The 14,201-nt window shown below is 39.9% G+C and overlaps 1 protein-coding gene across 1 annotated transcript in view; it reads right to left on the reverse strand.

Annotated features, from left to right (window-relative positions):
* SCN5A (sodium voltage-gated channel alpha subunit 5) overlaps window positions 1-14,201 on the reverse strand; it is a 217,582-nt gene that overhangs the window by 176,938 nt on the left and 26,443 nt on the right. Inside the window, exon 2 of the mRNA XM_077789465.1 lies at window positions 245-563. Within this exon, the coding sequence (XP_077645591.1) occupies window positions 245-511 (267 nt within the window). The 5' untranslated portion in view covers window positions 512-563. The remainder of the gene's footprint in view (window positions 1-244; window positions 564-14,201) is intronic.

Genomic DNA, 14,201 nt, shown 5'->3' on the forward strand with positions numbered 1-14,201 from the left:
CTCTGCTCATTTCAGATATTGTATATTCATTCTCAGGGTTATCTGAAAACACACAAGCTTAAATTATGTTTTTTATCGCTCTTTGCCCTCCTGCTTAGATGTTTTCTGGGAGCCCTGCTCATGCCCACATTTTGATCCTTAATCTGGGAAAGAAGTATTTTTACATTTATAGAAAGATAACAAGCAGAGCACTCATAGAAGAGGTCACGCTTTAGCAGAGGCTGAGGAGCAGGTTGGTGCTCACCTTACGATCGTTGTAGAAAGGGTCAATGTCCTCCAAGGGCTCCCCAATGAGCTCTGGAGAAACAGTCCCATAGATATCAGGCAGCTTCTTGCAAGCTTGCAAGTCAAACTGAGGCTGAGGTTTCTCTTCCTCGCCCAGCTGCTCTCTGTACTCCTGCTTGGCATTCCTTGCGAGCTTCTCTGCAATTCGCTTCTCGATGGCAGCCAAGGACTCGGGCGTGAACCGGTGGAAGCTGTTAGTACCCGGTGGTAACAAGAAGTCAGCCATCTTTTCATCCTGCTTTGTCTTTACTGGTCTTTACTCCTAGTAGTGGAAACAGCTGAAACAAATAAAAAAGTTATCAAAAGTTAGTGGTGTGAGGAAAACAAGAACAAAGCCAGCAGAATAAGAAAACCCCACCAAACTCAACCCCCAATAACTCGATATATATTATCAGGAAGCTCTTCATCTGTTTTTGTGCAGTTAATAGAACATCAAGGAAAACAAAAATGACTGAAATTGTAATTTCAATAAGAAATCACACATGATCAAATCTAAACAGACTTTATAGATATATTGTGGAATATTCTTCAGTCTTCAGTCATTTGGGATCCTAAATCCAAACTAAGACGTAACTTAGATTCACACAAGCTTAAATTTCATTGAAAGCAACAGAGATTCAGATTCCTAACTCATTTTTGAAAATGCAGCTCTGGGAGTGGATGAACAATGTTCCTAAGATGACTGCAAGGCAGATTTAAATCAGCCGATGTCTGGCCACATGATGCAAAATCTAAAAATGCCCCAGCTGTTCTATTCCAAATTTAAAGAGTGAAGGGTCAAGTTTAGATTTTTAAATCCCATAAAAAAATCTTCATAATCTCTGTCTTAGCCTTCTGTAATATAATTTTAATTTTCCTTTGGGATTGGAAATACCATCTTCAAGATATCTCCTCAGGACTTTTGAACGTTTTCTTTTCCTCCACACCCTGAAATCTGAAGGATGATAGACGCTCCGATGTGCCTGGAAAAGCTCTGGGACCTTCATGAAAGCACACCAAGCTTCCAAGATGCTGAACAGCCACTGTTGCCAGTTTGTCGTATCTGAAAACCAGGCTCCTTTCATCCAAGACCAATTTGAATATCCAGGAGTTGGACTCGATGATCCTTGTGCTTTCCAGCTCAAGATATTCTTTTACTCTATGATTCTAACCCAAACCTGTAAAGCTTGATAATCTTGTCCTGATGGTACTTCAATGTTAACACTTCCAGTCTCTGCCTGAATGAAAACAAGTAAGAATTGTCCCATCTCTTCAACTTACATGAATAAAACCAAGCGTGAAAAGCACATCTGAACAAAAAGCCTTCGTGTATCTGCACTAAACAACACGGATAGCTGCGAAAATTAATGTAAAACTACTGTTTGAAAAAGGATGAAGCTTATTCCTGTTCTAGCAGCCTGCACAAATCCATCCACTGAAGCCACATTTTGCAATTTAAAGTCACTTTAGAAGCATGTTTTTCCAGCGAGAGAAGCCCTCACTCCGCAAAAATTAAAACTCATTTCACAGAAGAAACACAGACCTTGTATTTTTGCCACCACCAGGCCATTCATACTCAATCAGAATACACTCTTGTGACACACAAAATAGTAGATTTTGAGGTGGGCTACCCTATTTCATTCAGCAACGCATGCAGGATCCCACTCTTTGTTCAGCCACCACGTTTGTTTTCTGCTTTCAGATGGAATTTGTCTATTTACAATGGATAGTTCCAGATAGTTTGCGTCTATTAGGCTCTGTGATGACAGCATTTTTGTTAGCAAACAAGACTCTAACTGGACTCTGCATGACAAAGAGCATATTTATTGACTCAATTTCTCTGAGTAAAGGACGCTTTCGAATAACTACTGTCTCTCCTATTCTGACTTCATTTTAAAATGAATTCATTAAATTGTCATTGATCACAGTCTATCACACTGGAATGATTTACTGAAGCTTGTACATTATGCTCTGAATTACAGCTGGTTTGAACAAGCAGGGCTGAAATGAATTAGCCTTCCTGAAGTTTGGGGCATTCTTCTTTTGTTAGATTTATTCTCCTTTTTCCTTTCCCCTCTCCCCTCTATGTCATTTGTTTTATCCTCTTCCTGCTGAAAAACAGGAAATTAGAAGCTTTCCCACAAATCGAGTTTCCTACACCCAACGCTTTGTGACTCAGCAAATGGAATTTCACTTTCACTATAAATGACATCAATACAGGTGGTCAGAGAATTCTCTCAGGGTTTTTTTGTCCTTTCCATTTTTGTTGCTCCAGAATGAAAACTGCCTCAGTGCTGAAGGGGGACAACAAAAGGCAGTGGCTGTTCAGGACTGCTGGAAGGGCAGAGAAGAGGTTTCTAAACTGGAGATAAGAACATTGTTAGTTAGGCTGAATTCCAGATGATGATGAGCTCTGTCAAGGCAGTGAATGGGGAATGACTGTTTGCTTTTTCTAATAATATGAGAATCAAGAAATTTCTAATCAAGTCACAGAGCAGTGACAAAAGGTCCATAAATGATTTAAAACACAAGTTGCTACCTCTGAGTCAGAAACCTGGGTGCAAGCAAGAAAAGCTACTTATGCTTGTCCTATGTTAACACTCTTCCCAGTCTAAAGAAACCTAAATGTGTGCTTTGTCCACACAGTCTCAGACTTCCTTAAAGACTTCAAGAGAAGCCATTCTGGCAACAGAACTACTGAATTTTTTCCTCAAAAGAGAAACAAACAGGGCATGGTCAGGGAGATAAAAAAGCCCAAAAAGCTTAATCGGCATTAGAAGTTTTAATTTTTTTTTCTAAAGGTAATTATTTTTGCTTAAAGCTCTCTCTCATTAGAAAAATTAATCAAATTCAAACAGGTCAAAACCTGATCTTTTCAATTTTATCTACAATTTCCAGAAAGGTAGCTGCCTAGAAAGAACTGGAAAATCGTACACAAACTTCATTAGAGTTTTTGCTAGCCATCTATTTAATTTTTCTCTCTAAAAAAAAGTATGTTTCAGCACCTTTACAATTGAAGATTTGTGACATGTTTTGTCTTCATATTGTATATAAGATAAACTTCCACATTTTAATATATATATATATTTAGCACAATTCTTTTTCAATTTCATATGTTTTCAGGAAATGGACAATTTCATGGGTCCTTTCTATGCCTAATTTCTTTTAATCTGTGAATTGCAAACATTTCTACAAATAGCCAGGGTTAGGCCAGATGTTTCTTGAAAGGGTAAGAAAGCACCACAAGTTAAAAAGGGAAATCATCAATGACTGAATCAAAGAGCTCGAATGCCATTTCTTAAGAGATAATAGCTGTTGTGACTCACGTATTTACAATACGAGCCTGAATTTTTCCATTCCTCACAGGCATATTTTTGAAGTACAAGGCTTCAAACACATTGTTTCTGTGATATCACCAAGCACAGAAGGAAAATTTCCCTCTTGCTTGGCCAGTTAGCATCGCTTGTTGCTGATAAAATGTACTGGTTATGCAAACAAAATGTGCATATGAAAATAAAGCCCCAAGAAGAATTCTTTCTTTGGTGTGGCAAGAAGTGAGAGCAAAGAAATTTTGCTAGCACTTGTATTTATTCAGAAAGATAAATACTGTTTTCCATTGCAGTTTTAACCTTACTGTCACAGGCTTCAGCCACTCCAGCTCAAAATAGCTCTCAGGTTCTCAGAACATCACCTGCAAGCCCTGCAAGTCCCTCTGTTTTATCAGGGACTCATAAGCTTGCATTTCAGGCCTTTGGCAATGGTAATAAAGGAACCAAACTGGAAGATCACGGTTGTGAGAGTGTCTTGCAGGCTAAAGGCATCACACATGCTCATCTTGAGTAGGACTGTCCTCATCTGCTGATTTCCGTGATGCCACTCGGGAAGCTACTGCAGACCACGGGCTGGGGAGAGGGATGCTTGCACTGCAGCTCTGCTAGTCCAAACTCTTACAAAATACTAATCCCACAGCCTTAAATTCTCCTTTTGTTGAAGAAATGTTTGTTATTTAATAAAGATTTTGTCTTCCTAACTGCTGTGGTAACAAGAAGAGTCATGTGGATGGTTTTTTTTTCAATGTCTGAGACTACATGGAGCACAGTCATCTTTCCCCCCACACACTCCTTTTCCATATAATCTCTTTGGCATTTTTCTTTGACCTGCAGAGCACAGCAAAACATGAGAATTGTAGGCTAGGGAAATACAGAACCCAGCAATGACACATCTAATTTAATGTCACTGGTCTAGATTAATACATTCATATGCATAAATTTACACACAAACACAAACACCTAATAAGATTTAAAAAGATTTAAAAGTTGATATGGGAACCCACAGAAATTTTATTCCAGTCATGAAGTAATGGCTGCATGGAGAACTGTTTTTAACTCAGATCAAATAAAGACTTTTTGTAAAAAGATGAAGAAGCTAAAGGAGTCTAGGTAACTGAGACACACTTCATAATTTTACTGACAACAAACAAACAAATAAACAAACAAACAACCTTCTGAGACTTAATCCACTTATATTTATACCACATCTCACATTCTACAGTGAGGGGGTGTCATGGGAAATTCTCTTTTAACTGAAAAATTTCAGTTGCTGTTAGCACACACTTTGAGGGCCTGTGTGTTCACATTAAGACAGTCCTCAAAAAATTTACACAGCGCACGCATTACTTCTGCTTAAGATGATATTTGGTTTGTTTCTCTCCAAGAGGCATAATTTTTTCAAGACCACAAACAATGCTTGTTTTTGCAACACATGTTCTTAACACATATAATCAGCCACATCTCCAGCTGCCATAAATCAGCACAGCTCTGCCCAGGGAAGTCACACCTGGGGAATTGATCTCTTAGGATCCAGAATATTTGGCTAGAAATGTTTCTTTTTAAAAGAGCACCTTCACACCAGAGCATGAACAGCAGACAGTGTGTAATTGAGGTATTAAACTAATAGCCTAGAAGGTAACCAAGCTTGCAGGGAGCTGGAAAACTCTGAGCTTTTTGCACCCTGTGAAGGCAATCTGCAAATGTTTGTTTATCCACAAACATCTTGTTGGGTGAGCTCCAAGGTGGAGGTGCAAAAAGGGCTGCTGGAAAATCCAGTGCCTGGTTCCCATGGCTGGTCTGCAGGGGAAAATGATGATAGTCCACAAAATTTTGATAGAAATGGCTGAAATGCTTAGCTCTTGAGCTCTCCTAGGCAAAGCACAGTTTTGAAACCTGTCCAAGCTGACACAGGAGGAGATGTGAGCCAGAGTTCCTCTTGCTGCCCGTGTCACAAGGCCAACCTGCAGGTTGATACGACATTGCATAACACATGTCCCAAAACAAGAGCTCCTGCTCACCATGGATGCTGACCAGGGGCAGAAATAAATATGTAAGAGAACTCATTGCATCCAGATTGTTGGGAAATACCAAACCAAAACAGCACAAAATATCCAAAACAAAACTTCAGAGTCACAGGTCCACAGGTCTTTTGTCACAACCAGCTCTGCCTACGCAGTATCTTCTTTTAAATCCAGTTTAATGGGTTTTGCTGGCTGCTCATTCATCAGAATCATAGCATTCTGACATTTCCAATGACTTACTGAAAAAATAGAGTCTTCAGAAAGCCAACATGTGCTAAAGGAAATGAATTCAGAATATTTCATCCTGATATTGAAAGGGTATTTGGGGATCATAAATTTTTTGCCAATAATTAAATGCTGGCACTAAGTCTTCTCTTATGATGAAATAAATATTTTTAGTGAGCTAAAAATATTCTGCTTTCTTCGCAGGTGTCTTTATTTCAAATTACTCTGCAACCAAATGACATAAATAAGCAAGAGAGAAAGAGCACATTATAGTTACCAATGCAGATCTCTATATTTTGCTGAGAATTATAATTCTTTGCACCCAGTAGGTTTTCATGTCTATTTTAATTAACTAGAAATTGGTCTCAGAGTTATTTTACAATAAACTACACAGTCTTCAGATCCAGCGAAAGATTCTTCCTTTGCTACTCTGAAACAACAGAGCTTGGAAAGAACTACCAAGAAAGAGGGATGTTTTCAGCTCATGATGCAGTCACTGGCTTTTGAACAAGAAATAAGACATCTACAGGAAAACTCCATATTGTGCCAAATGTAATACACAGTGCTCACACCACTAGGTGCTTTGAATGCTCCCATGAATAAAATATATCAAATCTGGTCCATTTTATTCACAGAGTGTTTTGTAAAGACATAAAGACGGATAAAGGAAGCTGTAAAACAGCTATTAAAATATATTCTGGTGCCATTATGGGATGGCTATGCCAGAGAAAGAAGGCAGCTTTAGGCTAGACAGCAAAATCTTGGCTGCATGCTTCTAGGGAAGAAGGAGCCACGTCTGGAAAGCTGTCTGATGTATTAGCACAGTTTAGGTAAGGCTTTCCTGATCCCCTCACATCCGAGTTATAGAGAAACATTTCATCAGCAGAAAACAAACAGACTCATAAAAGCCAATCATCAGAACTGACATGTTTACATTAAGAGAGATGGATGAAACTCTGTAAGCAAAGCCAGGGCCTCTTTCACAATGGTAGCAGTGAATTAAGAGACAAACATGACATAACAACTAAACTTCATTTTTAATAGTGAATAAAGCTATTTAGGTTTTCCTTCTTTCAAGGGACAGCAACAAAAAGAAGCTGAGGTGAAGGGTCAATAAAAAATTGGATGTGAAAGGCTGGGGGAGAGAGACTCAAACCATACAAAGTTAAGCTGTGGGAGGTGGCAGGTCCCCCTCCTGCATCTGGCTGATATGAGGTGAAACAGCAGGTCCTGCCAGTCTGCAGCAGCACTTTGCTCTAAAATCACTCACTTTCTTCACTAAACTCCACCCTATCCATACACCTCCAACATAGCCATCTTCCCATCCTTCTCTACCTTTATCCATTTCCTATGCCTTAGCCAAGAAAATTCTGTCCTCCTCCCACCTACTTTATTCCAGGCAAACATAACCTTTTCACAAACCTATCCTTGCCCACAGCAATAACTCTCAAATGACATTCACACCAGTTCTGTGAGATTTTGTCACTACTATTTTATTCTCCTCTTTGTTCCATGCAAAGCATCTCTATCTATGATGGTGGGTGACCCTGGACAAGGATGCAGGGTCTCTGTCTGTGGTTTTTGGATGATTTTTGGTATTAATGGAGCCCCAGCTACTGGCAAATATTTTCACTGCTTTGGCAACAAAATACAAAAGAGAAAAAAATAAAAAGGCACAGATTTAGAAGTGCACTGGCAAAATTATCTTTTCAGGTAATGGCAGTAGAGACTCAGGAAGGATAATGGAATCTATCAGGGAGTTGGTGCTTGCTGGAATATGTTGAAGATTTGATTCATTATTCAGTGCACTGTAAATTTGGCAATACTATTTTGATAAAGCTGGTGGCTCTTTTACTCTGATGGAAGAGATTTTGACCCCCTTCCCCCCCCCGAGAGACAGAGAGGGATTATTGCTGTCCAGAGAGGAGGGATATTCTGCCTGTTTGCGATTGAAAACCGCCTGGGTTTGTTTGCCAAGTTTAGGAATCAGAGTTAAGAGCTTACATGGGTTCTGGGGGTGAATCCTCAGCTCATGTCAGTCAAGGGGAATATTCTGTGTGACTGCAATAGGCAGTGGGTCAGACCTCTGGCGTTGGAGAGACCGAGTTTTTTGTCTTCTGCTGCTCCTTTCAAAGAAGTTTACTTCAGCCACTCAGCATAGCTCCATGGAAAAGATGCAATGGATGCTGGTGCTGACTGACAGTGATTTGATTTGAATTACATAATGTTCTAAACCATTATGTAAATTAGTCTGACAGAAAAATGGATGCAGAGCAGCCAGGGATTTTTCATTGTTTTGTTGGGTTTTTTTTTAATATCTAGTAGCCTTTTAATGTTATCACCAAGACTGCCGCCTTCCAGCTACTACATTTTGCTGGTAGGTTAGCTGAATTAAACTTTATTTCTCCTGACACTAACTAAAACCCAAAGTGTATCTGAGCAAATGATGAGGAGCATTTAAAGAGTGGTGAACATGGATGATTTTAGAGGTATATGATTGAGTCACATTACCAGGAGTGGTTTTGGTTATGTCCTACTGATGTCAATGAGACTCCTGCTTCTGAGAACCTCATGGCAATCCCAAGTATCCCTCCCATTCTCCCCTGTACAATTTCCTCATCTTTTCACATGGGAGGATTTTTCAGAGTAAATAACTCATTGCACAAACAATTCTATTCCAAAAGTCATGACATTTTCTGTTAATTAGCAATAATATAATCATCCAAACAAAACTGCTGGGGACATTGCATTTACTAACAGGCCACATCCAAACACGCATTTATGTGTCACCAGTGCATGCTCGAGTGGTTGGTAATTCTCAGCTGGGCCTGAGGCACAATGCACTGGAAGGATACAATAGAGGCCTAGTATTGCAAACCCTGCTGTGGCTCCTTGCTTAATTTAGCTTATGGGACCAAACAGTCAATGACCAAACCAGAAAATAATACATCAAGTGGCCTGTGAAAGGGCAATATCTGATGATGGTATCAATGCATGGTGTTTTCTACATGGAAAATGCACTAGCTCCATATTTTGGGAACTTGCTTGCACTTCCTGTAAGAAAAAAAAAAAAAAAAACCAAAACAACCCAAAAAACATTATTCCTAAAAATAACTTTTTCATTATTTAGTTGGCCCAAAAGCCAACCATATCCTGGGCTGCACCATGAGCAGAGTGACCAGCAAGTGGAAAAAGATGCTCAGCTCTGATGAGACCCTGCCTGGAATGCTGCAGCCACATCTGGGATCCCTCAACACAGGAAAAACTTGGACCTGTCAGACCAGGTCCAAAGGATGGCCACAAAGATGGTCAGAGAACCGAAGCACTTCTCTTATGAAGACAGACTACAATAGTTGGCTAAGAAAAGAGAAGGCTCCAGGGAGAGCTGACAGAACTTCCTAAAGCAGGTCCAAGAGAGCTGGAGAGTGCTTTAGACAAGCACATGAGAGGTAAAACAAGGAGGATTGGATTTAAAGTGAAAATGAGTAGGTTTAGATTTGATATTAGGAAGAAATTCTTCCCTGCGAGGGTGGGGAAGCCCTAGCACAGGTTGCCCAGAGAAGCTGTGGAAACCCCATCCCTGGAAGTGTTCAAGGCCAGGTTGGACGGATTTGAACAACCTGGTTTAGTGGAAGATATCATGGCCCATGGCAGGGGGGTTGGAAAAAAATCATCCTTAAGGTCCCTTCCAAATCAAGCCATTCTGTGATATGATTGTGTGATTACTAATAGCAGTGATAAACAGCAAATCCACTGAGAGGTCATCCAATATTTGACCTAACCTCTTCCTATATACATATAAATACTGGGGTTAAGAGTCCTCAGAATGACATTATGTCTACGAGTTATAACATCACCTACCCTGACAGGGTCCTAAAATGATGCAGAATGTACTGCCTGAACATTCTGATTTTCTTTTTGCTTTTTCAAGACAATTTCAACTAAAAATACAAATTTGACAAGGCAATGGAAGATTTTGATCAGATCTGTTAATTTTTAATCTGCCATGTATGAGTACTGCCTGCTCCTCTCTACATCCACCTGCATCTTTATCCATCCTAAAGTGTAGTTCCTAAGCTTAGGGCAAATAATGTATTCTAGATATTTTTGACTAAATTATATATATATATATATATATATATATTGGACATGCAACTCTTGTGAAATAGCCTCATATTCTCAGAATAGATTGAATCAACTAAAATTTAGCATCTCTGATGGATTGGAATAGATTAGCCAAACCAAAGAAGTGCAGGATGTTACACATTCAGGGCGAAATAGCCACTGCTAGGGCATGAGTCATCTCTCTTATTTTCAATGTCTACTTCAGAGAGATAAACTATGCTTTAGACCCTAGCAAGGCTTCTGATGAGTCCATTTGTTTATTGTGATGCCAAAATTCTGGTGTTGGTATGTGCCTGTAGGTACCTGTGAATGCTATGTCTACATTTTCCTGTTTGCTTTTTTCTGACAGAGCAGGGACATCTGGACTGAGAGATGTCCTCCATCCAAAAGTCAGACCATTGTGGAATATGATGCAAGGTGTGTGAGGGGTGTTATTTTTTCTTCTGCCTTGACTCTTTTCAAAAATAGAGACCAGCCACCTCCAACCACATGATGGCAAAGGAATGGACCAAGGGGCTGCTCCATTCCAGTGCATGGCAAACCCCAACACTTCTACAACAGCTTTCCAGTGCACACAATTACTTTGGAACATAATATAGACCTTCAGTTTTAACAAACGGGATACATTTAATTAGTCAATGACCACCACATTGTTCCCAGAAGCAGGGTCACACAGGTTGTCCTGATACTCTCAGACTCACTACACACTCACAATTCTAGAAAACATTTAATGCCTTACATTTTGTTTCTACAAATTAAATGGGTGTTTGAGGTCTGGACTGTGCAGTTACATGGGCAGAAGTGGTTTTGAGGCAATATTTTTAAAAGTAGAGTGAAATGTGGGCTAGTTGCACCCATGACTCCTGGAGGATCATGACAAAACAATCCAAAACAGAGCTGAAAGTGCACCTCTGTCCTAGCTCACAGCCACTTTCCTATTCTAGTCTTGGACTTGTCTTGCAGATTGTAACAAAGCACACAATGATTTTAAAAGCAATTAAGAGTGGGATAGCACTGTTCCTCTCTCCCCTCATAAATGTTTAGCCTGGCTCCAAAACACTCTTCCCTGTCTCTACTTTCCTTCCAAAATTATTCCCAAAGCTCCTAACTCCAGAAGAGCTATCTTAGACCCCAGCTCTCTCCAGCCTATCTCTACTGTCAGACAAAGAAGAGAGAAATTAAGTGGAGGGGGAAAAAAAGCAAATTTGGATAGCATTTCACAGATTCCCCGTGTCCCTGTCTCCAGGATATATTTCACACCCTCCAAGTGCCTCTTTTTTGTATCAGACTGCTTAATAGCCATCTAGGGTGGGTTAATCCAGTCTGAGGAGGATGAAGTTAGAGAGCAGCTTGGTGGGCACCTGGCAGCTAGACAAAGTTAATCCACACCATCTTTTATGGAAATTGTGCCTCTCCCTTTTCTCCAAGTCACTGAGCTGCAAAGAAGTTGAAGGATGTCCTGGAAGACACGGTCACAGCAGAGCAGATTGGAGCTTTGCACTGCAGCCTTGGGCTTCAGCATGACTTAGAATCACAGAATCATTTAGGCTGGAAAACACCCCTAAGGTCCTCGAGTCTGACTTTTGCCTAACCTTTTTGTTCCCTGAGGGGATGTGCTGGCAAAGGGAGCTGTGTAAAACACCATCACAAAACTCCCAGGAGAGCCTGCAAGCCAGCCCTGAGGCCCAAGCAAGAAGAACATCAAGCCTGGAAGATCAGACCATTAAAAGCATTACTGATCCTCTCAATTCTTACAATTTATGATTCTCCCACATGAATAGAAATTAAATTGAATGCTCATATTAACAAAGTAATGGGAAATCCCTGTTCATATGCTTCACATTTAGCCTCACAGTGGCTGAAAAGAGTTCTGCTGATTTATCTTATCTATTTTCTCCTTACATACCCAAAACACATCTCAGTGGCTGGCCTACTTGTATCTGTTATTTAGGTATTGCCTGGATAACACAGACATCACTGCCTCTGTTTGACCCAACGCACACAGGATGATCCCAGATTTGATGGTTTCAGTGTTCTCTGCTTCTGATGGCTCAGGTGGAGAGCAGAGACACAGGCCCTGCTCTTCCAGACTTTCTGACACGGCTGGTGATGCCATCAGCACCAACCAGCTCAAATCTCACATTTAATCTCACACAATCTGGGTTCATCTTCACAAAACTACCTCCAAACCCAGGGCCAGGGCTGTTCACCCCACCAACCCTGCTTGTTCTCACATCTCCATCTTCATTTGGAAGTCCTGGCTTAAACTGGCTTTGCTACAAACAAAACAGAAAAGTTTTATCGTGCATGTCTGAAAATAGAATTGCAATCATCCACGCTTCCGTTACTTTAAAACTAAATTTATCAAGAGATTATTCTTCCATGAGGTTTAGCGCATAAGATGTCTTATGTTTTAAAGTTCAGTCATTTAACAGTTATTTATGAGCAGAAAATCTTATGGATTAATTTCATAAAGAAGCACAATGAGTTTGGGGATCAGAACTCCTTTTGGTGTAAGCGGTCCCAATAACTGCACTCCATCAAGACAGTTTTCAGCTATTTTTTGTAATATTGTTTGTTGTGTTCACAGATAATGTGCAGCAGAGCACTAATAAGGTGAAATATAAAAGGTTATAGTTTAATGTCAGAAAAATCTTCCAAGTAACGGTTAAAAGCCTGATGACTGAATAAGGATAGGGAAAAAACCCATATAATGCTCTGGGGGTTTTTATTTGTTTAGTTTCTGCATTAGACAGTTCTTTGAGTGAAATTGATTTTGTAGTTTCCTCTGGAGTTTCCAATTAATCATCCTCCCTCTTTGTGAGGATGTTTTACACAAAAACAGGAGACAGGAAAACATTTCAAAATAGGGAAATGTGCTTATGAAACCACAGCACTGGTATGGATGTGCAGAAGTGCAGGTTCTGTATGAAACCACCCTTTGGAGGGGAAGGGGGAGCAGCATTGCCTGTAGTGTGGAACAGCTGACTGCAAATTTTCCTATTGAAACTCTATTTCTATGGAAAAATGCTTTTCCAATAGAGAAGCGTTTAAGTAAAGAGCATCTACTTTGAGTTACAAATTTCTTTCTGCAACAAAGAAGCCTCCAAACTGAAAAGGGAACAGATTTATCAGAGAAAATCACCATTTTTCATAGGGGTAAAAAAAAAACCACTTTCTCTCCAAGAATGATGAGAAACGGGCCAGAAATCACCCTAATCACATCCCATTGCTGGTTCTCCCACTGGCTTGACATTCCTGTGCTTGTAGTTTTAAAATATATGAAAAAATTGGGAATTTTATCACCTTAATCCAAATATAAAAATCAATTTTCAAATTACTTGCTTTTGATCAAACATATTATATCTCTTTAAATCACAAAGCAAAAAAAAAAAAAACCAAAAAAAAACCACCAAAAAAAACCCAAAAAAAAAAACAAAAAAAAAAACCACAACAGTACCTATTCAAAGCCAGAATATCATGCTTTCTAGAAGTCACCACTACAACCTCATCCAAACACAAAACTTTTGATTGAGGACAAGGATCTTTTGGAGCTTTGAATGTGTAACAACGGGATTATTACAAAAATAAATAAAAGATGAGCAAGCTGCCACTTAAGCTATGGATTTCCCACTGCAACAGCTTCAAAACTTTCTTGAAACACAACAAATTAATAAAAAAAAAAAGGGGAGGCAGACGATATGGCTCTGTCTAACTGATAGCATGAAAACATCAAGCACTTTGATTCAGATGAATAAATAATGACGGCGTGTTATCCAGGAAACAGCGCAATGCCAAGTCTGTTTGATCTCAGACCAACTGTTGGGTAAAAGTATTCTGAAATGCTCTCCTGGGCACATGGGCCAGCTGCATCTCAGCTCTGAGACTTGGATTATTTAAATGGAGGTCTTATTAAGAGAAGGAATTTTGTCCTAGAAGAAATTTTATACCATGTCACCTTCCTGAGGGGAAACCCAGCGTTACTCTGCTTATTCAGGAGGCTGGGGCTGTAAGAGTGGGGATGCCAAGCATCCTCTCTTATTGCTATCCTGCATCCTAAATTGAGATGGAAGCAATGGGAAAAGAAGAAATGAGGGAAGTCTTGTGAATCTTGTCTCTTGCATTTCAGGGCTGCCTCAGAAAAGCCTGGAAATCATCCTCCCTGCAGGTTTCAAAGCCCACATCAAGGGCTGTGAAGCCCCAGGAGCATCTCCTCTCCCTCACCGCTGCACAGCAA

This window comes from Lonchura striata, chromosome 1 (genome assembly GCF_046129695.1).
Source record: "Lonchura striata isolate bLonStr1 chromosome 1, bLonStr1.mat, whole genome shotgun sequence".
Lineage (NCBI taxonomy): Eukaryota > Metazoa > Chordata > Aves > Passeriformes > Estrildidae > Lonchura > Lonchura striata.